This window comes from Chiloscyllium plagiosum, unplaced genomic scaffold (genome assembly GCF_037043375.1).
Source record: "Chiloscyllium plagiosum isolate Xiang-an unplaced genomic scaffold, Cpla_swu_hap1 HiC_scaffold_24, whole genome shotgun sequence".
Classification (NCBI taxonomy): Eukaryota; Metazoa; Chordata; class Chondrichthyes; order Orectolobiformes; family Hemiscylliidae; genus Chiloscyllium; species Chiloscyllium plagiosum.
In genome coordinates, this window is record NW_028270162.1 from 52844461 (window position 1) to 52869849 (window position 25389).

At 40.0% G+C, this 25389-nt stretch overlaps 1 protein-coding gene across 2 annotated transcripts in view; it reads left to right on the forward strand.

The window, feature by feature from the left end:
* hira (histone cell cycle regulator a) overlaps window positions 1-25389 on the forward strand; it is a 108458-nt gene that overhangs the window by 23483 nt on the left and 59586 nt on the right. For both annotated transcript variants that reach the window (XM_043716067.2, XM_088000182.1), the window contains 5 exons: window positions 624-791; window positions 10562-10675; window positions 12994-13064; window positions 20667-20772; window positions 22222-22434. In XM_043716067.2, coding sequence (XP_043572002.1) covers window positions 624-791; window positions 10562-10675; window positions 12994-13064; window positions 20667-20772; window positions 22222-22434 — 672 coding nt within the window. The remainder of the gene's footprint in view (window positions 1-623; window positions 792-10561; window positions 10676-12993; window positions 13065-20666; window positions 20773-22221; window positions 22435-25389) is intronic.

The window sequence follows — 25389 nt, forward strand, 5'->3', positions numbered from 1 at the left end:
TGGATTGACCGTTGACATTCTCCATTGTCATCCGAAACCCCTCTCTGCTAAATATCCTCTACTGATGCTTGACTTATTTCATTTTCATGAATTAGATCCAACAGAGCATACTTTCTTTTTGAACTATATGCAGACAGCAGTAGGAAATTCTCTTGAACACAATCTAGGAACATTTGCCCTTCTGTCCTTTACATTCCCAATATTCCAGTCTAGATTTGGGTAGTTAAAGTCCCTCATTATACCTGCTGTAATTGTATATTGTAATGTTGGCATTTCTCTGTAATATCCCTGCAGATTTGCTTCTCTACAATCTTCCCATAGTTGGCCATCTATAGATATTCACTGAGCAATCTAATTGCATCATTTTTGTCCTAAGCTCAAGCCAAATTGACTTTGTGAATTTGTATCTGAAAATATGTGTTGGCCAAATTCTAAATCAGTTAATGCCTTGTGAGCATTACAGAAGGATAACCTGTGTGCTAGTGTTTCAGCAAAAGTTGGAAATATAACAAAAGTTGTTATTGCTCTTTTATGTCATGATAATTGTTGTAAAATGTCTTGATAGCATGGTTTATCTGATCAAAAAGAGTTATTGTCCATATCTTTGCTGCATCTTACTACAGTGTGCAGGCACAACACACGTACTGCGCTTAAGTTGGTCTCCGGATGGCCATTACCTCGTATCTGCCCATGCAATGAACAACTCTGGCCCCACTGCACAGATTATTGAGCGAGACGGCTGGAAAACAAACATGGACTTTGTTGGCCACCGGAAAGCAGTGACTGTAGTGGTAAGTTTTTTTTGCTGATCTTTTGAATCTTGCAGTAATTCCTTTAGAAGAGTGTAAGTTGCAAGTCTTTGTTGCGTACAATTGTGTATTTTAGTTTGCAGCGAAGAAGACAGTAAGTTTAGAAACAATGGTTTTGGACCAGAGTTTACTGACAGTCTTTGAGAGTCTAATGATACTTGGTTGTTGATGCGCAAATTGAGCAGCAACTTGAGACAAATACAGCGGTATGGTAATCAAGAAAATCAGTAAGTTGCTTTGTTGTCAGCTTCTTGGAAATGGCATATTCCTGTTTGAGGCACTGTTGGATGTGAAACTTCTAGATTTGGATGGCAAATATAAATTAAAGTTGCTGTTGAGTTAGAGCTTGACCGACCTTCATTCAAGAGACCAGTTTTGAAAATGTATAAGTTTTGACCATCACCAAACAACCTCTCTGGACCTGAATGTGTCTTTTATAAGGGTGGTGGCCTGTTCCACGGCACAGTGGCTCAGTGGTTAGCACTGCTGCCTCACAGTGCCAGGGACCCGGGTTCAATCCCAGCCTTGGGTGACTGTGTGGAGTTTGCACATTTTTCTTGTGTCTGTGTGGGCTTCCTCCCACAGTTCAAAAACATACAGGTTAGGGTGGATTGGCTGGGCTAAATAATCAAAAGTCATTTCCCCTGGGTAGGGAAGTCCAGAACTAGATGGTATAGGGTGAGAGGGGAAAAATTTAAAAGTGGGCGGCATGGTGGCACAGTGGTTAGCACTGCTGCCTCACAGCGCCAGAGACCCGGGTTCAATTCCTGCCTCTGGCAACTGTCTGTGTGGAGTTTGCACATTCTCCCTGTGTCTGCGTGGGTTTCCTCCAGGTGCTACGGTTTCCTCCCATAGTCCAAAGATGTGCAGGTTAGGTGAATTGGCCATGCTAAATTGCCGGTAGTGTTAGGTGAAGGGGTAAATGTAGGGGAATGGGTCTGGGTGGGTTGCTCTTCGGAGGGTCGGTGTGGACTTTTTGGGCTGAAAGGCCTTTTCCACACTGTAAGTAATCTAATCTAAAGAAATATTTGTTTTTTTTCAACTTTGCATTGAGAGAGAGAAAACAAGAGAAAATATAATCAATCTTTTAGTTTCATGGAATTGTAAGTTGTATTTTCTGGTCATTTTTTTATGCTGTCCATGCTGATTCAATCTAAATGATTAAAGACATGCACAGTTGCTTGCCAGTGCCCAAATTTCCCCATTGCCCTATGAGGGGCGGTGTATTTCTATGATCTCCCAAATACAGCCATTTGTTCTGCAAGTCCTTATGGAACTTCAGTGGGCAAAGACAAATTAAAAAGGCCAAGGACTGGATGCCATTTGTTCGCTAGCTACTTCAGATCCCTGGCCCAATATGGAACCAACATGAGGTAAAAGCAGGAGAGATATGTTTTGTAAGAGTCGAGTTTTATGTTTTGATTTGTATCTCTATCAAAAACTGAGCTAGGAAACGCAGACTTGTTATTTTGATCCTATAAAGTTACTTCTCATTTATTAGCTATTCCCTTAGTTCCCTGGAATTGATGGTTTATGCTAGAATGGTGGTTATCAAACCGTTCCTTACAAATGTTTGCAAATAGTGACACCTTTCTGGAAATTCCTGACTTAAGAAGGTGATGTCAACTGCAGAAAGGAAATCACAGAGTCATACCGCGTGGAAACAGACCCTTCAGTCCAACTGGTTCATGCCGACCATGTTCCCAAACTAAACAAATCCCACTTACCTGTTTGGCCCATATCCCTCCAAACCTTTTCTATTCATGTACTCATCCATGTACTTAGCCCATTGACCCAATTGATCAGGATCCCATTTGTAATCTTAGATAACCTCCTTCACTGTCCACTTTACCACCAATTTTGGTGTCATCTACAAACTTCCTAACCATATCTCCTATATTCTTATCCAAATAATTTATATAAAATGCAAAAAACACCAGACCCAGTACCGATCCCTGTGGAACACCGCTGGTCACAGATCTCCAGTCCAAAAAGCAACCTTCGACCACACTCTGTCTCCCAATGTAAAGACAATTTTGTATCCACATTGACAAGTTCACCCTGAATCCCATGTGATCTAACTTTATTGATTAGTCACCATGTGGAACCTTATCGAAGGCTTTCCTAAAGTCTAACTAAACAACGCCTCCTGCTCTGCCTTCAACAATCTTTTTGGTCATTTCCTCAAAACGCTCAATCTTGTTTGTGAGACATGATTTCCCTCACACAAAACCATGCTCATTCCAAAAAATGTTTAACTCCATCCATCGCTTGCTTTGGCTGTTCATTCCAAACACGAACCACTCTTTGCGTAAAAAAAGTTGCTCCTCATGTCCTTTTTAAACGTTCTCCTCGTCTCTGTTTAAAAATATGCCCTCTAATTTTGAACGACCCCCACCGTAGGGAAAAAGACCTTTTGCTATTTACCTTATCTATACCCCTCATGATTTTGTAAACCTCTATTATGTCACCTCTCAATCTCCTACACTGCAGTGAAGAAGGTCCCAGCCTGTTTTTATAACTCGAGCCCTCCATTCCCGGCAACATCCTGATAAATCTTTTTCTGAATCTTCTCCAATTTAATAAATGCCTCCTATAATAGGGTGACCAGAACTGCACTCAGTACTCCAGAAGAGGCCTCAATAATATCCTGTATATAGAGTCATAGAGATGTACAGCATGGAAACAGACCCTTCAGTCCAACCTGTCCATGCCGACCAGCTATCCCAACCCAGTCTAGTCCCACCTGCCAGCACCCGGCCCATATCCTTCCAAACCCTTCCTATTCATATACCATGCCCCTCATAATTTTGTAAACCTCTGTAAGATAACTCCTCAGCCTCCGACGCTCCAGGGAAAACAGCCACAGCCTATTCAGCCTCTCCCTATAGCTCAAATCCTCCAACCCTGGAAACATCCTTGTAAATCTTTTCGGAACCCTTTCAAGTTTCACAACATCTTTCCGACCTCAACATGACTTCCCAACCCCTATACTTAAAGGTCTAGGCAATGAAGGCAAGCGTACTAAAAGCCTTCTTAACCACCCTGACTACCTGTGATGAACATTTCAAAGAATAATGTACCTGAACCCCTAGGACTCTCTGTTCCACCATTAATTGTGTAAGTCCTGCCCTTGTTTGTTTTATCAAAATGCAATACCTCACATTTATCTAAATTAAATTCGATCTGCTGCTCCTCAAACCATTGACCCAATTGATCAAGATCCCTTTGTAATCTTAGATAACGTCCTTCACTTTCCACTATCCCACCAATTTTAGTGTCATCTACAAACTTCCCAATCATACCTCCTATATTCTCATCCAAATAACTTATATAAGTCGCAAACAAAAGTGAACCCAGAACTGATCCCTGTGGAACACTGCTGACCTCAGGCCTCCAGTCCAAAAAGCAAACTTCCACCACCACTCTGTCTTCCAAACTCACCCTGAATCCCATGTGATCTAACTTTACTGATTAGTCACCATGTGGAACCTTATAGAAGGCTTTTCTAAAGTTTAAATAAACCATGTCTACCGTTCTGCTTTCATTGGTCTTTTTTTGGTAATTTCCTCTAAACACTGCATCGAGTTTGTGAGACATGATTTCCCTCACACAAAATCACGCTCATTCCCAAAAATGTGTATTTCTGACACAGTAATTGAAATAATCAATCAGTGAAGAAACTGAGGAATCTTGTACCCTCAAAAACACTTGAGTTTTAGGACCTGAGTTTGTAATCCTATGTACTTCAATATGGTTGTGTGGGTTAAGTTCCGTTAACAGCTACTCTTCAAGTGCAGGCCTGGATAGTGAACGTTGATAGTTTATTAGTAGATTCTTTCATTGTTGTCATGATTTTGGTAGAATCTAAGCCAGAGGATGGTGCTGCCTTGCTCCTCATTTCTCTGCTACAATGCACCATGTACTCCACCTCAGCAGTCTTGGTATTAGTGTGGGCCTTCTCACCAAATCATAGTCTCATCTCGCTCCTTCCAATTTTTCTCTTTCTCCTAGCTCACCTCTCAGACCCATGCTTTGAAAATATTCATTCTCTGTTGCTCGCCAAATCCCACCCCTAGTTACCTAGCTCACCATTTCTCTCCCATCTTGACACCGTGTTTTATCAGCTTTGGTAATTTTAATGTCCATTTCACCTTCCCTTTTTCCTCCGGCTTCACTGTCCCCTTTCAATATCTCCTGCCCTTGCTTCTGTCTTCATGGAAATCTTTCTACCTTGTGTCTCTGTTCTTTCTAATCGCATTTCTCAGTCATAGATTAGATAGGACTGCAGACTAACTATCTATGTTTTCATGTGCAATTAAAAGTCCTAGCTATTGGTCTTTCATTCTAATGGAGTTTCCTCATCCTATATTCAGCATCACTCACTCTTGTTAAGTTGTATCCGTTAAGATCAACTATCACCACATGCCAAGGAGTGAGTTTGAGATCACCTGGCTCAGCATCATGTGATTTATTTACTCACTGACGATTGGTGTGGATTGGTTTGACCTCTACTTAGCAATAATTATCCTAATTCTCATGGAAAAGTTGAATCTTCCTAATGCCCTTTACTGTGCAGTCACTACAGGATAGGTGGAGTCTGTCTTCAGTCTTTACTGTTTTAGCTGCCTACTTGATGTAGTGGTCATGCTTTGTTTGTATTCCATTAAGTTGCTGATCCTAAAGATCCTGATTCTTTTTCAAGATAATTTCTGAAATCACATTCCACCACCTTTTCACCTTTTGCCTTCCAAACCCTGACCTTGGTGGACTGAAGACAACCTAAGTGTAATGAACAGCTCAAGCACTTCTTCCTCCCTGACTCCGAATTGGACGTGTTTCAATAGATCTAACCTTTATAAACTTTTGGAACTGGTTTCATTTCTCGTGCATCCTGCTTGGATATGGTGACAACTCCAAGTTATTCCCCAACTGCACTGTAGTAGTCAGTTCGCTGGTGTCTTTGAAGCTCTTTGGGCGGTACGGTGGCACAGTGGTTAGCACTGTTGCCTCGCAGCGCCAGAGACCCGGGTTCAATTCCCGCCTCAGGTGACTCTGTGTGGAGTTTGCACGTTCTCCCCGTGTCTGCGTGGGTTTCCTCCGGGTGCTCCGGTTTCCTCCCACAGTCCAAAAATGTGCAGGTTAGGTGAATTGGCCAAGTTAAATTACCCGTAATGTTAGGTGAAGGGGTAAATGTAGGGCAATGGGTCTTGGTGGGTTTCGCTTTGGCGGGTCGGTGTGGACTTGTTGGGCCGAAGGGCCTGTTTCCACACTGTAAGTAATCTAATCTAATCTAATCTAATCTAATCTCTGGGATATTTAACTATGGAGTGGATACATTTCCACAAATGGGTAGGGAAATGCTTCCAAAGCTAGAACTACTTGCAGGACAAATTGTTTGGAGAATGATATCTGTCAGAAAACTGAGGTTTATAAGTGCCACGTTTAAAATTCTTTGTTCAACTCTGTTCTGCAGTGGAAGTATAGAGGGAAATAAGAGTTATGATAAAGTTTCAGAGAATATATTTATGGGTAACAAAAGAGAAACCAGAAGATTTCTGTACACAACAGGAAAAGAGACAAAATTATTTAATATGGATTACAAATGGAAGCCAGCATGGATTTGTGAAAGGCAAGTCTTTTCCCTTGGTAACTTCATCAGCTACTTCAATGAGGTAATTGAGAGGGGTGATGAGGGCAGCACAATTGGAGCAGTATATGCAAACTTTCAAATGGTGTTTGGTAAAGTGCAAATAGCCTTATTAGCAAATTTAAAACCCATGGGATTAAAAGCATAATTAATATTTGCACAATTAATATTTGCAAAATTGTCTGCAGGCCAGGAAAGGAAGCTCTGATAAAGTATTGTATTTTGCACTAGAGATAATATCACAGTAGTGTCTTTAACTGGTCAAAGTTGGGCCAATTCTTCCTCTTGGTGTATATTAGTAATATAAAGTTAGGCTATAGGGCATAATTTCAAAGTTTGTAGATGAGCCAAAACTTGGCAACTTATGAAACAATGAGGAAATAACAATGGACTATAAGTAGACATGAATGAGTGAAATGGTAGACACATGGTAGGTGAAATTTAATGCAATGATATTAAAATGAATTAGTTTGGCAGGAAGAACAAGGAGGTGCAATATAAACGAGCTAATGCATTTAAAGAGGGTGTAGGAACAAACGTTTGAGGGTGGAAAACCAAGGAGAGAAGACAATTGTTAAGGCAAAGTGGAGCTTTGGGTTTAGAATGTAAAAGCAAAGGTGTTATGGGGAAAATGTATAAGACACTGGTTGGGCTCCAGCTGGAGAATTGTGAATTCTGGGCACCATGTTTCAGGAAGGATTTCACAACTTTAAGAAGATTGACACCTGGAGCCGTTTCTCTTCATTTTTATTTTTGCATACAGGCCGTTTTAAATATTAGTGTATGCTGCACACGCATAGTTATGAAAAGAAGCTGATTAATGCTTGAGCTGAATGGTAACAGAGCAGAAAGACTTCAGTTACAGGGAGAGGCTAGAGAAGTTTGCGTTGTTAACCTTTAAGCCAAGGAGGTGACTGGCTGATTGGATGGATGTTTGATTAATGATATTGATGTGTAACTGAAGCAAAGTTGTTTCCAAAAGCAGAAAGGTCAGTAACTAGAGGTCACAACATTAAAGTATAGTAATTGGCCAGAGATGATATGAAAGACAAAAGTTACTTTAGACAGTGAGTTACGATCTGGAATACATTGCCTCCAAGAGTGATGTAATGCTCAGAAGACAAATTATTTGAATAAACACTTGAAGGGAAAACAAAATGCAGCACTTTAGAAAAGGACCAGCGATGTCAAAACACTGACATGATGAGTGTATGGTCTCTCTTTTTTTAAGTAGGTTATGTGGTGATTTAATAACCTCTTCATGACCTGTAAAGAAGATTAAGTGTAGAATTGGATTCTTTGGAGTCGTTGTGTTTCAAAATGCCTTTATTGTCCTTCCCAGCTGCTACCTCATTCCAGTGAAAATACGGCTTGCCCTTTGCATTTATAAATGTCAGCTGAATATAACATCAGGAAGATCAAATTAAGATCATTGCATTTTATTCAGGGTGTTTTAAAATTATTCTGAGGTTAGACTAGCGAGTAGATTGGTGTGCCTTTCATGTAAGCAGCCTCAGTAAAATTCTAAAATGGAACTACCCTTTTGGTTTCTTTCTTATTTATAGCATCACACAAGATGATCTTTCTTCCTGTCTCGTAAATTCATTATTCTTTCCCACTTCGACATTGGCCGAGTAATCCATCCTCAAAACAATTATTTAATCATTCCGTCAATTCCCTTGCTTAACCATTTTATGGACACCTTGTTTGCAGTTATTTCCTGAAAAACCTGTTTCCAGGCAGGTGCAGCAGTGGTTTATTCTGCTAGAATTATCGAGGTCCACTGAACTAAACACGGGGGGGGGGGGGAGAAAATGAAGGTCATTCTGTATAACGTTTCATCATGTTAATTGGATCTCTTTCTATTGTGTATGTGTTTTTAAATAAGATAGATTATCTATCTTATTTAGGCTGCATGTTTGTAGCCTAGTCTACTAGCATACTGCCTTTGAAAACCAGGATTCAGTTGTTAGAAATGCCTTATTGCCATAAAAATATCAGATAACTGTATCACTCTTGTGTTATGCTTTAAATTTGATTTCAAGATGGACTGGTGAAAGCTAAGATGAAGCCAAGAGCTGTCTTCAGGCTTAGATTTTGAAGTAACACTATTATACTTTTGTAGGAAATACTGCTCTGACTTATAATTACACTATTTTATTCAAATATCTACATGCTCTTTAAACTCTCAAGTTCTAGTGTGCTCCAACATCCAATTGGGTAGCATGGTGGCTCAGCAGTTAGCACTGCTACCTCACAGCGCCAGGGAGTCAGGTTTGATTCCACCCTCTGGCGACTGCCTGTGTGGAGTTTGCACATTCTCCCTCTTGTCTGTGGGGGTTTTCTCCAGGTGCTCTGGTTTTCTCCCATTGTCCAAAGATATGCAAGGCATGCTAAATTGCCCGTAGTGTCTGTGGATGTGCAGGCTAAGTACATTAGCCATGGCAAATGTAGGGTTACGTGGACTGGGTGGGTCTGGGTTGGATACAGTTTGTGGACTCGATGGGCTGAATGGTCTGCTTCCACACTGTAGGGATTCTACGATTCACCCGCACTGTTCGATTTATATTCAGCAATGTGCAGCTCTGCAACGTCTTTGCGTGGTTGCTTCAAGGTGTTGAAACCATCACACAATAGTTACTACTTCATCAATATCATCAATTAAATTTACTTCCAGTCAGTAAGATGATAATGACAATTAGCTGGACTTTTGAACTCCATTTTGCAGATTTGGTCAGCAATCTGACTTGCATTTGGATGCTATTAAAGGGGGTGGGAGGAAAAGTGAAGATATCAGGAAGATTTGAGCTTTTTTGTTTGGTGTCTTCAACCAATTATATATCTCCATAGTGTAGTCGCCATTTAATATAGGAAATGGGTAACTTACTGTCTAAGGGACTTTGAGGACAATGTGATAATAAACTGATAATCCTTTTACTGATGTTGATCTACGGCTACTTATATAGCAGGCCACTACAGAGAATCCCCGTATTCATCTTTTGAAAGAGAGTGAAATTCCAGCTTTTAATTCCCACCCAAGGGAGTAGATGAAGCTTCAGTTTCATCTCATCAGATAGATAATACTCCCTGGGTGCTGCATCAGAATATCAAATGACATTACACGCTCAAGATTCTGAAGTCGGACCTAAATCCACAAGTGCTGCTACTGGTGTTAGACTTATGACTTGATTCTGGGCAGTGCTGGTGAAGAATGGGAGGAGTCTATCATAATATTACCACATTCTTTCATGCAGGCAAAGAAAATGCAGATGGTTATAAAGAGACAGCACTAATATTCTGAAAGACATTGTAATTTCCTTTCCAGTGTTGTGCATTGAATAGTTTACGTTACTTTGTGCTTCTGCAATAATCTTTTGTAGACTGTTTTCCTTCTTGCTTGTTATATATTTGGGTGATAGATTGACATTGCTATCATGGGAATGATGGAGTATTTATCTGATGGTTGTTGGAAGTGAACTTTCTTGAAGCATTAGTTCTAATGGTTCCTTGTCTCAGCTATTCTTGCAGATATGCAAGGTCCTGATGGCAGAGTAATTGGGAACTGGTTATTCAGTGACGCATTAAACAACATAAAGTGTTTTGACTATTCTGTAACTTATCAAAAGTAATGAGTAGAATGAATAATCACTTGTTAACTACAGGCTGCCTGTAATTCTGAATAGGGAGACGGTGATTTGGGAATAAATGTAGCCAATCCAACTTTTAATCGTTACAAAATGTTCTTTAAGTTGTAATAACATTTAAACTAACAAATGTGGTTGGTTGTAGTTTTGTGTTGTCAGCATAATATATAAAACACTCGTGGGAGTTCATTAAGAGGTACGGATTTTACTCCGTGCCCAAGCTTCCGTGCTTGTTTTTAATTGTACTATAGAATGAAATATAAACATAGATGCAACAGTGGTGAAGTGCACATGCAGCTGAGCGGCTTGTGTGTCTGGGAATGTTGCTGAGCAGTGGTCCTTTTCACCAGGACTTGGATGATAATGTGAGGAATTGGCAGCTTGCTTTTACTTTAAATGTTGAGGTGCCTCTTGTTGATTTGATGCTAAGAGTTTTCCTCCTCTTGTTCCATTTTCAGAAATTTAATCCCAAAATTTTCAAGAAAAAGCCACGCAATGGGAGCTCCAATAAGCCAAGCTGTCCTTATTGTTGTTGTGCAGTTGGGAGCAAGGACCGGTCTCTCTCTGTTTGGGTAAGTTCTAAGCAGCTTTTTTCTTAAATGACATTTCAAGACTAATGAAATGTATTTGTTTTGCATTGCAATTTTCTTTATAGATAGTTATTTCACGACTACTTGTGCAAGTTATATATTCAGAGGATGGAAAATCCATCGTCCATCTTGTACAGAGTCATAGCATTATTAAAGCACAGAAAGAGGCAATTTGACCCTCTGGATTCATGCTAGCTACCTGCAGGGCAATTCAGTCAGCCCCATTCCCCATGTCTATCCCTGTGGTCCACCTAAGTTTAATTCCTGAAAGTGCCCATCTAAATTCATCTCAAAGTAGTTGATTACCATGCTTTTACCACCCTGTTAGGCAGTGACTTCCAGGTCATTCCTACTTGCTATGTAAAAAAGGAGAACTATTCCTGCTGCCCTCAGTATTTCTTGCCCAAATCCTTAAGCTCATGTCATCCAGGAATTGTACCATAAACAAACAAAGCAGCTTTTCTTTGTCTTTAATGCTGTCTAGCTTCTACTTGATGCCATCTCTCTCACTTTTGCACTAGCTCTTTTTTCTGAATCATTTACTCCCATATTTGGGCCTACAGAACCTGAACTTCTCTCCAATTAGGCTTTAGTCTACACCTGCACTGTGAATTCTATCTCATCCATCCTTCAAGTTGAATCAGATTGTTGCACCCTTGATGTTAGATTTGATTTTGAGCTGAGCTTGCGAACCTGCATTGACTCTATCAGAATGACTGCCCATTTTCAATTCTGTAACATCTCCCATATCCACCCTGCATCCATCCACCTGCCGCTAAAAATGCTTGTATTTGCCCATTACTTCCAGTCTGAATGAAGCCAATGTTGCACTATTTGGAGTTTCAAAGAATGAGAGGTGATCTCATTTCAGCTTATAAAAGTTTTACAGGACCTAATTGGGTAGATTTAGATGTTTCCCCTAGCTGCTGATTCGAGAGACAGAGAGCATTGACTTAAATAGTCTATCTTTAAATTGAGATTGAAGTAAGGAAGAATTTCTTCGCTCAAGAGGGAATTCTGCACTCTGGAGGCCTGTGGAAGTTGGGCATGCTGAAGACCGACATCTGGAGTCTCATGACCTCGAGACATGGCAGAAGTGCAGAAAAGTGGCATTGAAGTAGAAGATCAGCCATGATCTAATTGAATGGCAGGGCAGGCATGATAGGTACAGTTGGATGCCATTCAGCCTGTATTTGTAGTTTAAGTTTATTTATATTGGATTTCCAACATACAGGAATTCTATGACAAAACAACTTGTAATTGTATGAGGTCTTAATGTAGGAAAATGGCACATCCTGCTTCACTGGGCAAGTTTTAGTTTATTTTGTTAAAATAAACTGCAAACTATAAACATAATTTTCATTGCAAGTAGTAATTTATTTGTGATACAAGTTTATTTACTCAACCCCTCTTTTACTTTCTTTGTGATAGCTAGCAACCAACTACTGTCAATCTCCATCTTGCCCTTCAATAACCCTTTTTATTTTATTATCCCTTTGGCTTTCCACTGTCTACTTCTTAATTATGCAAACTAATTTGCTATTAGTTGGATAGACCTTATGATCTTAAACTGCTTGCATGTAGAGTTTTATTAAATGCCTTCTGAAGAATTGAAATGAAACCAGTCTTAGTAAATTCCATTGAGTAGCAGTAATTAATGATCTCAAATAATTCCGGTTGATGACTTGTCAGATATTATATGATCCTGACAAAAGCAGAAGTTGTTGGAAGAGCTTAGCAGGTCTGGCAGCATCTGTGCAGAGAAAACAGAGTTAACGTTTCAGGTCCAGTGACCCTTGAAGTTCTGAGGAAAGGTCACCATAACTCTGATTTCTTTTCACAGATGCTGCCAGACCTCCTGAGTTTTTCCAGTAGCTTCTGCTTTTGTTTCTGATATACAGCATCCACAGTTCTTTCAGTTTTTGTGTATATGAACCTTTTTAGTTAATCTTAATTGCTTCAGTACCCAATTATAGCATCCTTTCACATCCTCTTGAATGTTTTCCCATTACTAATTTTAATTAATTCTCTCTAATTGCATTGCAGTTAACCTTTTAAGTTTGTTATTCTTCAACTGATTATACCTCTTTCATGAAGGTTCTAGCAATGGAAATTGTTGCTTTCATCGCATAATGGCTTAAGCTTTTCTGGTTAGACAACAGCTAGTTGGTTTTGTTTTTGTGTGTGCCACCCTATAATTTTCAGTGGTCTTTGAAATTCAAAAAGAACATCTCCTGGCAGTCAGCCACAAGCTTGAATCTTTGTCATTTTGATTTAATGGTTGCTTTCTATTTTCACAGCTGACCTGCTTGAAGCGCCCACTAGTGGTAATTCATGAATTATTCGATAAGTCAATCATGGATATCTCCTGGTAAGGACTGTGTTACATTAATCTGCAAATTGGTTACACTGCACAGTATTTAATACACAGAATAGACTGAATAATATTGTAATTACATTAGAAATTTTATCTCACTGCAATAAGGTCAATACTAATCTGAAAAATTGCTTTGTCAGTATTTTGAAATTGTAATTCAGAAAAGATTATTGTTTTCCTTGTGCAATGTAGATTAAATTTGCTTTGTATAGGAACAGGATGAGTGAGGGACAGAGATCAGGATGTTTCAGGATCCATGTGGCATAAACTAGAAACTGATACTGCATTCGTCATCTCAACGATTTAATTTAGTAGTTTGCAAATTTGCTGTGACTTCCAATCTTAACTTATTTTCGGAAGAGATTTGGTCTGGAATGCGATTTAACTGATATACTGTTTCGAATTCCTTCTTTCAACCACACTGCTTTAATCATCATTGTGGCAGATGATAGATGGGGATTTCTATGTATATCGCACCCTTCGCAAACTCCAACCTCAGTACATTTGATCAAGTACTTCAAAGTGTGGTCACAGATATAACATAGGCAGCCACATTACTCAAAAAATGTGATTGTAAAATTATTATTTGGTCACAACGTCGATTGGGCAGATGGTTGGGGACTTCTCCTTTACTCTTCTTCAAAAATAATGTCAGAGGATCTTTTATCACTTCCAGGCAGGATCTTGCTGTAAGGGTTCATCTGAAAATAACACCTCCAACCGTGCAGCAGTCTTTCAGTGTTTCACTTGAGAGTGAGCTTGATTTTTGATTTGTGTAATGAGGTAAACTTGATTTGGGAGCTTAAGGTGAAGGAACTCCTGGGGGCAGTGACCATAACATGAGAGCACTCACCCTGCAGTTTGAGAGGGAGAAGCTGGGATCAGATGTAATGGTATTATAATTAAATGAAGGTGACTACAGGAACATGAGGGAGGAACTGGCCAGAGTTGATTGGAAGGGGAGTCTAGCAGGGAAGACAGAGCAGCAATGGCACGAGTTTCTGGGGGTAATCTGGGAGGCAAAACAGACACTCATCCCAAGGAAGAAGAAACATTGTGTGGGGAGAACGAAGTAACCATTGCTGACAAGGGAAGTCAGGGACAACATAAAAGCAAAAGAAAAAACTTACGATGTGGTGAAAGTCAGTGAGATGCCTTTAAAAAAAAACAGCAGAGTATAACCAAAAAATCAGTGGGGGGGAGGGGGGGGGAGATGAAAGTATAATGGTAAGCTAGCTAGTAATAAAGATAAAGATGGTAAGAGTTTTTTAGATATACAAAACGTAAGAGAGCCAAGAGTGAACATTGAACCACTGGAACATGAGGCTGGAGAAATCGTACTGGGAAACAAAGAAATGGTGGGGAGCCGAATAGAATATGGTAGAAGACACCAGTAGCATACCAGAATTTCAAAAGAGTTGGGGGCAGGGGTGAGTGTAGTGGCCATCACTAAGGAGAAGGTATTGGGGAAACTGAAAGGTCTGAAGGTGCACAAATCACTCTGACCAGATGGATTACACCTTGAGGCTCTGAAGGTGCTGAGGAGATTGTGGAGGCATTGGTGAGGATCTTTTCAGGAATCACTGAAGTCAGGGAGGGTCACGGAGGACAGGAAAATGGCTAATGTAACACTCCCATTTAAGAAGGGAGGGAGGCAAAAGACAGAAAATTATAGGCCAGTTAGCATGACCTCTGTCTGTACATTATTAATGAGGGGTGAAGTACTGGCATGGATAAAGGATTGGCTGACTGACAGAAGACAGTGTGGGGAGAAAGGGGTCTTTTTCAGGATGGCAGCTGGTGAGTGGAGTTCCACAGGCGTCAGTGTTAGGACCACAACTATTCACGTTGTCAATTAACGATCTGCATGAAGGAACTGAGGGTATTGGTGCTAAGTTTACAAATGACCCAAAGCTGGTTGGAGGGGGAGGTAATGTTGAGGAAGCAGGGCAGCATAAGGACTTGGACAAGCAAGGAGAGTGAGAAAAGTGAATGATGCAATACAATGTGGGAAAGTGTGAGGTAATGCACTTTGTTAGGCAGAATAGAGACTATTTTTTCTAAATGGGGACAGGCTTTGGAAATCTGAAGCACAAAGTGACTAGGGAATGCTAGTTTAGGATTCTCTTAAGGTTGACATGCAGACTTAGTTAGCAGTTAGGAAGGCAAAAGCAATGTCAGCATTCATTTTAAAAGGGCTAGAATACAAGAGCAGAGATGTAGTGCTGAGGCTATATGAGGCTCTAGTCAGACTGCATTTGGAATATTGTAAGCTGTTTTGGGCCCCTTATCTAAAGAACGATGTGCTGGCATTGAAGGGAATCCAAAAGGAAGTTTACAAGATTGATACTGGGATGAAGGGCTTGTCATATAAGGAGCATTTAAGGACTCTGGGTCTGTACTTGATGGAGTTTAGAAGAGTGAAGGGGAATCTCATTGAAACTTGAGAGGCCTGGTTACAGTAGACTTGGAGAGTTGTATCACGAATAGACATGAAGGCACAGCCTCCGAGTGAAGGGAATAACCCTTTAGAACTGAGATGAGGAAGAATTTCTTCAGCTAGAAGGTGGTGACTCTGTGGAATGCATTACTGCAGAAGTCAGTGGAGGCCAAGTCATTGAGTGTATTTAAGACAGAGAGATAGGTTCTTGATTGGTAAGGGGATCAAGTATTGCAGGGAGAAGGCAGGAGAATGGGGTTGAGAAGCAGTTTTAGCTACGATTGAATGGCAAAGCAGCCTCATTTAGCTTAATGACCTAATTCTACTCCTATATTCTATGGGTCCCTTGGATGGGATTTGAACCCGCAATCTTTTGATTCAGAGGTTGCAGTGCTACTCATTGAGCCACAGCAAGGTGCAAATGGAGTGGCTCAGGTGCTGCTGCTGTTTACTAGCTGGAAAGGGGCAGCAGGCATGGGAGGGAAAATAGTCTTGCTTTCAAAGTATATTCTTGAAGGACGGCAGTACATTTATTTGAGAGTGTGGAGAGCTAGTCAATTGCTTAATTTGGAGTGGTGCAGTGTCAGCAGCTTAGATGGATGTCTCATGGGGACTGCCTACATTGAAATCCTTCTCCAGTTGCAATACCTTACCACATTCTGTAATGTGGTGTATGCTGTCCCTCACCTTTATTTGCTGGTCAGGGTACATCTCCCAATAGATGCTGAATCCCATCTCCATTCCACTTTTTGTGCACTAGTATTGTGATTATGTTACTGGATGAGTAATTTGGACGTCTGGTTTGATAACCAAGTGAAAGCATGTTATGGGAAGAAAGTGAGGTCTGCAGATGCTGGAAATCAGAGCTGAAAATGTGTTGCTGGAAAAGTGCAGCAGGTCAGGCAGCATCCAGGGAACAAGAGAATCGACGTTTCGGGCATAAGCCCTTCTTCAGGAATGAGGAAAGTGTGTCCAGCAGGCTAAGATAAAAGGTAGGGAGGAGGGACTTGTGGGAGGGGCGTCGGAAATGCGATAGGTGGAAAGATGTCAAGATGAGGGTGATAGGTCAGACTGGGGTGGGGTTGGAGAGGTCAGGAAGAAGATTGCAGGTTAGGAAGGCGGTGCTGAGTTCGATGGATTTGACTGAGACAAAGGTGGGGGGAGGGGAAATGAGGAAACTGGTGAAATCCGAGTTCATCCCTTGTGGTTGGAGGGTTCCTAGGCGGAAGAAAGCATGTTATGTCCCACCATGGCAATTTGACATTATGTATTTTAATTTAAAACAGTTGGAAATGCGCAGAAGTGGTATCTGTAAAAATAATCAGATAATTGCTGGATTGTCTTAAAAATTTTTGACTGATAGTGTGGCTGAGTGACATCAAACAGTAGAAATTATTGATTTTTTTCATTCTAAGAGAAAGCATGTAATAGTTTACTGGGGCTATTGCCTTTCTTGGTATATGTCAATGACGAGATTTACAGGGTTACAGATTTCAACATTTGTGGATAATCTAAAACTTTGCATCCAAAGTGAGGAGGAGAGCATTAGACTTGAGGATGTGAACTGGCAGAAAAGGGGGAAAATGACACTTGAAATTTAATGCAGAAATGTGAGGTGATACATTTTTGTAGGAAGAACAAGGTGAGGAAATATAAAATTAAGAGTAGAATTCTAAAAGATGCATGGTAACAGAGACAAATTTTAAAGGTGGCAGGAGCAGGTTGAGAAAGTGATTAAATAGACATTTGGGTTTCCCTAGGTTTTATAAATAGAAGATAAATTCTAGGAAGTTATGGGAATTTATAAAATGCTAGTTGGATCTCTGCCAGTGAGACATTGGTCCAATTCTGGAGATTGCATTTCAGGACAAATTTGAGGGCTGTAGCAAAAACATTCCTGCAGGTAATGTTGAAAATAGTTCCAGTGATGAGCGACTTTAGTTATGTGGATAGATTGGAGAAGCTAATATTCTCTTTAGAGAAGAAAAGATTGAGAAGATGCTTGGTGAACTATTCATGAAGGTTATGGGCAGAGTAGATAGGAAAAAAACTAATTCATTTTACAGAGGTCCCTCAGAGGTTTGATTAGCTGAGCAGTAACCATTCTATAATTGTATCTTTCTAATGTTCTGTATGAAAGGAAATTGGCTATTCTTCTCTGGTTTAGTTGATATAGCGCTCCAATTTCAAACCAGTGCAATTAACTTAATCTCTGTCAATTGTGTAAACTAACCAGTAGTGATGGAAGGCCGTCTAACACCATCTTTTTCAGGGCAAGTAACTGTGGTTAATAAATGTGGGCATTGATTGAATGATTTTGTTTTTAAAAGAAAGTGCATTCTTGTTACTGTTTTGTTACTGGAAACCTATTTCCGTCCTTGCTCTTTTGCTGCATAGGTTTTTTTATGAGTTGATCCTGCCCTGCTCTTCCTGTTTAGAGACTCCCACTATGACTTGTGCACTTATAACGGTTCAGTGACATGTACTATCTGCAAGTGATCCCATCTATTCCCTTCACTGGGTTTCATGCTGTTTCTTTGTTTAGGTCTTCTTGCTGCAGCACTATTTTTCTGTGCATCTTGAATTGTATTTCACAGTAATTGTTTAGCGACTGAATTTGGTAAAAACAGCCTCTTTTGATTTTGTCCAGAATTTGGGGCTGACCTATCTGTTGGAGTATTTTTTCTTCTTGAGATCATTTGTATTGGGACAGAGCAAAGTAAGATGTGGCTGGTCCATCACTGAATGTGTTCACGGCTGAATTGGGACCTAGCCTTTGTCCTATATTCCTTATAGTATTGGCTGACCAAATTTTATCAATCTCTTCTTGAGAATTCGGAATTGTTCGAGCATCAATTTCCATTTGCTGTTGAAAGTTCCAAACTAATCTCATCGTTTATGTGGAGAATTGTTTCCTAATTTTACACTGAAATGATCTAGCTTTAGATTTTTGGTATTGTTCCCTAGTCCTAATCTCCCCTACAATTAGAAATAGCTCCACCCAATCTATCCTATCTGTTTTCCCTACTGTATTGGAAAACCTGGAAGCTTAAGGGATGATTTGATTGAAATTCCATAGGACAAATCCCTAGTTTGTTTGCTGTCTGCTCCCTCTTTAACCCTTTAAACTCCAGGTATCATTCCAGAAAATCTATGCTAGATTCTTCTCAAAGCCAGTTTATTCACTCTAGGCGGTAGTGCCCAGAAGTACTCTTGGTACTCCAGACATGGTAGAAACAGGGCTTTCAGTAGGTGAGGCATGACCTCTAGCTCCTTGTGTTCTTGTCCTTGAGTTCTATAAATCAGCCTTTTTGATTATTTTCTGTCCCTCTTCATGATGTTTTAAATGGTCTGTCCACAATTTCTAGCTTTTCCCCATTTAGAAGGTGTCCTGTTCTGTCTTTGTTTAAATACACCATGGATGACTTCTCACTTGCTTATATTAAATCCATTGGCATAATTTTGCCTAGTGACTTAACCTTATCTATTTTGCTTTGTAATTTTACAATTTTGTTCACAGTGCTTATGCCACCTCCTATTTTAATGTCTTTGAGAAACTTCCGTTTGGAGCTATCTATCCTATCATCAGTGCCATTAATGCCTCTGTTCAAGGTTCATGCTCAATATTGATTCTCGCAGGGTACCCTTAATTACAAATAAAATATCTGCTCATTACCTTAACTGTCTTTCTCCTAGTCTAATTAATTTACTCACAATTTGCCTTTAGTTCCACGATCTTCAACTTTAGCTAAGAACCTTTTATGAGGAACTTTATCACGTATCCTTTAAAAGCACATGTAAGTAAAATCCATTGACATTCCCCTGCCCATTACATTTGTTACCACTTCCAAAAGGTCAAGTATACTTGACAGACCTAATCTACCCTGTGCAAACTGTTCTGGTTGTCTCTGATAGTTGATGCGTTTGGAGTGTTCAGTCTCCTTATCTTTATTTATCGGCTTTTGTAATTTTCCGATGACAGATGTTAGGCCAACTGGTGTAACTTTCTTAAATAGCAGACTGGTATGTATAATATTCCCATCTTTAGTAGTGACTCCTGTATCAAGCAAACTTTGGAGGGTTATGCTAGAGCATCAGCAATATTTTCAACTTTTAAAAAAAAAATCCCTAGGTGGAGCAGCATCTGCTCCTGGGCATTAGTCATTTTTACTGCCATTAATTTCTCCATCTTGCCTGCATTAATTGTGAGAAGTCAGACTCCCAGTCCCTGTTCCTAATTCAATTACAATTTTGTTGGGTAATTTGACAAGCTGACCACCTCTTCAAGAATAAATACTGATTTTAAAGTAATTATTGAGCATGTCTACCATTTCCTTATTTTCATTGCAACATGACTTGCTTTTATGGGGCTCCACATTTCTGACCAGTTTTTTTTCCTAGAATAACTGTAAAAATGTTTATGTTCACCTTGTTATCCGTTACAAGCTGCTTGGAATAGTTCCTTGTTGCAACTCCTACTACCTGCTTTGTTACACTTCACTGTTCTATGTATCCTTGTGATTCACCAGGTTGTGTGCTGTTTTTAAATGTCTTTCTTCAGTTTTACATTGTCTTTTTCTTTGTTAATTGCCTTTGTTTAAGCTTTTTTCTTTAACAGATTTACCCAGTTTTCTGTGGGCAGTCTCTGTCTCATCCCATTGAAGTCAATCTAACCTAAATCTTAAATTTCAGTCACTTTCCCTTCAATCTTTGTTGAACTCAACGGCATTATGATTGTTTATAGATAAATATTTATGTGCTAATAGGCTCTGAACTAAATTGTTCATTACAAAATTCACTATTGAATTCCCCCTTTGTTAGTTCCAGGGCACATTATTGCAAAAATGTCATTCCATACGCACTCTTGAAGTTCACTACATTTTGACCTTTGTTAGTCTGTTTATCAATAGGAATGTTAAAATTTCCCATTAAAGTCACTGTCTTTTCTCCATGCATGTCTATTCTCAGCAATAAGTCACCACTCAATAGCTCCTTGCAAGAGGCCTACACGCAACTCCCTGAACTCTTGGAATTCCTTGTCTATTTCTTCGTTCTACCACTGATTAGGTCACGTGTGTAACGGATGGCAGATGGAATGAAAAGTCAGGACTGTGAAGATGTTAAATGTGCATTTGTTTTTGTGGTCTCTGCACCAGGACTTTGACAGGGTTGGGATTGCTAGTGTGCTCCATGGATGGGACGGTGGCGTTCCTGGATTTCTCACAGGAAGAGTTGGGCGATCCACTAACTGAGGAGGAGAAGGTAATGCAGAATTGTGCCTGGCTTACTGGTTCTCTGACTGCATTGAAAGAGATACTGTACCTAGAATTACAAAAGCAGTGAACACACCATCAATTGACCTCAACTGCATGCCTGTTCCCAAGTTGCTTGTAGAATTGGTCTGCTTACAGCACAGAAAAATGTATTTCACCAAGTGAGTGGTATGTCATCAGCTTTCTAGGACCTGAATCTCCCAAGTATAATGGTTTTCTCATTGGCTAATGTGCTTATAAGGGGGTGAAATACAAGAAAGGAAAATGATGTAAGCCATGAATCCCATCTTTCCACTAGATTCCACAACTGAATGAAACATCCAATTTATTCTTTCTAGGGGAGAGATATATGCACAGGTAGAACCTCTGAGAAGAGATAATGGCAAAACTTCTCCAAAAAATAATTGTATGTCAACTTCTAAGATGCATTTAATTGTTTGATGTGAAGTGTCACACACTGATTCACTGGAAGTCCAAAGGGATTAGGTCGTGTAGGGTATCGAGACTTGGGGCTCCAGGGGTGCAGTGCTCCATTTTGGTGTAACAGCCCTTCCTCAGAGGTAAGAAGCGTAGTGTTTTCCACCAACTTACACAGTATTTCACAGGGATTCACAGCCTCCAGGAGAATTGCATTGCATTAAATATCTCGCTCAACAGTATTTTGAGGAAGGGTAAGAAATAAATGTGTATAGGGATGCAATTAATCAGTTCCATCTTGTCCAAATGAGAAATCTGTGTCATAGCAGTCACTAATCAATGCCACTTAAACTTGCTTTTTTAGCATTAAAATGTGCGTTGTGTTCTGAATAACTTTGGGTCTTGATCCAAGTTAGCTGTCTCTAGTACCATCTACCATAATTATTATAAACATATTTGTTGACATGTTCTCTGGAGATGTGGATATTTCTAACAAAAAAAAATCATCTGAGTTCAGCAATGTGTAGATTTTCTGCTCTCTGAGCAGGTGACCTCCGTTATACTCGCTGATTTTGTTAACTGCGTTTTCATTTTACTATAATAGGAACCCATCAAAATCAATCTCATTATTGTTTAATGTGTCTTTTACATGCTGTCTTTCACCCCCCTTCATCTGCATTTGAGTTCAGTCTGTACAGAGAAAGCTACTGTGGGTTTTCAAGTGTTGTTTGATTTTGATTAATTTTTATCGAAGGGGTGGAATGAATTAAACTGCAAAGTTTAGCTTTTATTTTGACAATTCTTGCTATAAGAGTCTCAAAATGTTTTGTGAAGTATCAAAATCTATTAATGTATGCAAAATAATGCACTAAGATGTGACATGTTGTAGAGAGTATTCTCAATGCGAGCAGAGACAAATCTGGTTATGATAACATTAAATGTTTCCTTTGAGGGCAACATCCTTACCTGGCTTTTCTGTGGAAAGTTTCAACTATTCATTGGTTTTACTTTTGTCTTGCAGAACATGATTCATCAGAAGACCTACGGCAAAAGCCTAGCAATTACAACAGAGCAGCAACTATCCACCACCATTATTGAAAATCCAGAGATGCTGAAGTACCAACAGCAACAAAAAGAATTGCAGGAGCAGAAGAATGCTGTAGGTTCCAGGGAGCTGATGCCTCCCAAAGTGGCAAATATGCTGAACGGAGAGAGCCTTGAGGATATTCGAAAGGTAATAGATTGGATTTTAAGCAAAACTCAAAGTATTGCTGTTCGATCAAGGGTTGAATAAAGCAGCATTGTAGAATGGAACATAACCTCAGTGAGTGTGTCAGAATTCACGGTTAAAGGACTTGTGATTTCAGGAGCCTAAAACTGGAATGTTCGGAGCATTTCTGGATTACAGAATTTGTTGTGTATGAAACAGATATAAATATGGACCAGGAGCATTAAAAATGCAGAATCAGAATCCATGGTTAAGACACAAGAGTGTCCATTTTCAAATACCGTTTGTCTATAGGAGCAGAAGCAGACCATTGCTTTGAATATATCGGGGATATTAAATCCAAGTAACATACCTCTTACTGGTCTTGTGCTTAAGATTATATGAGAGTTTCTTCCAATGGGCTTTGTGTTAATAGCTTAGTTTTATTACATTTAAATTTGTAAATGTGCTTTAATTTTAAAATTTTATTAAATTTGTAACACAAATATTTACAATATATAACACAAAGCAGTCTGGTTCCATTTGCCATAATTTGCTATTTGTCTCTGAAGAGTTGGATGGAACTGAACGTTATAATTGTCAGTGAAAAGTCCCCACTTTTCACCTTATGAAAGAAGGAAGATCTTTGATGAAACTGCTGAAGGTGATTGGGTCTTGGACACTCCCTAGAAAAACCTCTCAGTACTGTCTTGGTCAAATCATTGACCACTAGCTGTCAGAACCATCTTCTTTTGTACGAGGTATGACTCTAGCTAGAGGAGAGTTTTCCCCCTTTTTCCCATTGAGTTCAATTTTATTAGGGCACTTTGCCACTCCACTTGATCAAATACAGTCTTAATTTAAAGGGTGTCATTCTCACCATACCTATGGGACTGAGGTCCTTTGTCTATGTATGGAGCAGTAATGTCTTCTATTACTTTGATAATTAAGAGATACTAATGATGGAGTGATAATTTGTCAAATGGATTTGTCCTGCATTTCATTTTTTCTGTAAACAGAGTACATCTGTGCACTTTGTAAAATCAATGCCAGTGTTGTAGCTGTAATGGAACAGTTTGGCTGGAGGCAAAAGTGATTCTGAAGAATTCTTCTTCACTGCTATAGCTGGGATGTTGTCGGTGCACAGAGCATTTGATGTGCCCAGTGTGCTTAGCTGTTTGTTGATCTCACTTTTTTTAACTAGCATTGAACATGAAGGAGTACTGAGTCATCAGTTGATGGTGGGTAGGAGGAGGCTGCTTTGCCAATGTTTTCCCTGATATCATGAGACTGCGAGTAGTTTGAAGTCGCTTAGAGAACACTGTCAGACTTTGGTTCTTTCCAGCCAATTGGAAGAATTTTCAGGCCTATCTCAAAGGTAGAGAGTTATAGGCATAGAGTCCTGCAGCATGGAGACAGGCTCTTTGGCCCATACTGTTTCATACTGACTAAAATGTCCATCCATGCTAACCCCATTTATCTGCAGTTGGCTCATATCCTTCTAAACCTTTCCTATCCAAAGATTTGTTCAAATGCTGTTAAATGTTGTTAATGTACCCACCTCAGCCACTTCACTGGCAGCTTATTCCATATGCGTACCACCCTCAGTGTAAAAAAAGGAGTTGCCCCTCAGGTTCCCTTTAATTCTTTCCCCTGTAACCTTAACCTGATGTCCTCTATTAGTCCTCGATTCTCCAACCCTGGGAAAAAGACTAAGTGCATTCATCCTATCCAGGCCTTAGTCTCCTACGTCGAAAGAAAAATTTCCTAGCTTGTCCAACCTCTCCCTATAACACAAATCGTTAAGTCCTCGCAACATTCTTGTAAATTTCTTCTGCACTCTTTCCAGTTTACTGTCATCCTTCCTATAGCAAGGTGACCAAAACTGAACACAATACTCCAAGTATGGCCTCACCAACGTCCTATATAACTGCAACATAACTTCGCAACTTCTATACTCAATGCCCTGCTTGATGAAGGCCAGTGTGCTAAAAGCCGCCTTCACTACCTTGTCTACCTGTCACTCCACTTTCAAAGAACTGTGCACCTGAACTCCGAGGTCCCTCTGTTCCACTACACTCCTTCAGGCCTACCATTCTCCATGTGAAGGATGGGATTTCTGAATACTTGAAAATGTATGTTAAAATATGGCAAAGTCAGCGTGGTTTCATCATGGGGAGGTCATGCTTGACAAATCTGCTAGAATTCTTTGAGGAAGTAATGAGCAGGTTAGACCAAACAGAGCCAATGGATGTTATCTACTTGGACTTCAAGAAAACCTTTGACAAGGTGCTGCATAGGAGGCTACTGAGTAAGATAAGAGCCTATTGTGTAAGAGACAAGGTGCCAGTGTGGATAGAAGCTTGGTTGTCTGGCAGAAAGCAGAGAGTTGGGATAAAAGGGTCCTTCTCAGGATGACAGACTGTGACAAGTAGTGTTCCGCAAGGCTCAGTGTTGGGACCACAACTTTTCACTTTATACATTAAAGATCTAGGTGAAGGAACTGAGGGCATTCTAGCTAAGTTTGCAGTCAACACAAAGGTAGGTAGAGGGACTGGTAGCATTGAGGAAGTGGTGAGACTGCAGAAGTCTTTGGACAGATTGGGAGAGTGGGCAGATGGAATACAATGTGGGAAAGTGAGATCATGCACTTTGTAGGAAAAATAGAGGTATGGACTATTTTCTGAATGGGGAGAAAATTCAGAAGTCTGAAGTGCAAAGAGACTTGGCAGTTCTGGTCCAGGATTCTCTCAAGGTAAACTTGCAGGTTGAGTCAGTAGTTAGGAAGGCAAAGTAATTATTGCATTTATTTTGAGAGGACTTGAATTTAAAGCAGGGATGTACGTCTGAGGCTCTATTAGGCTGTGGTCAGACTACATTTGGAGTAATGAGTGCAGGTTTGGGTCCCATATCTCAGGAAGGATGTACAAGCCTTGGAGCATATTCAGAGGAGGTTCACGAGAATGGTCCCAGGAATGAAAA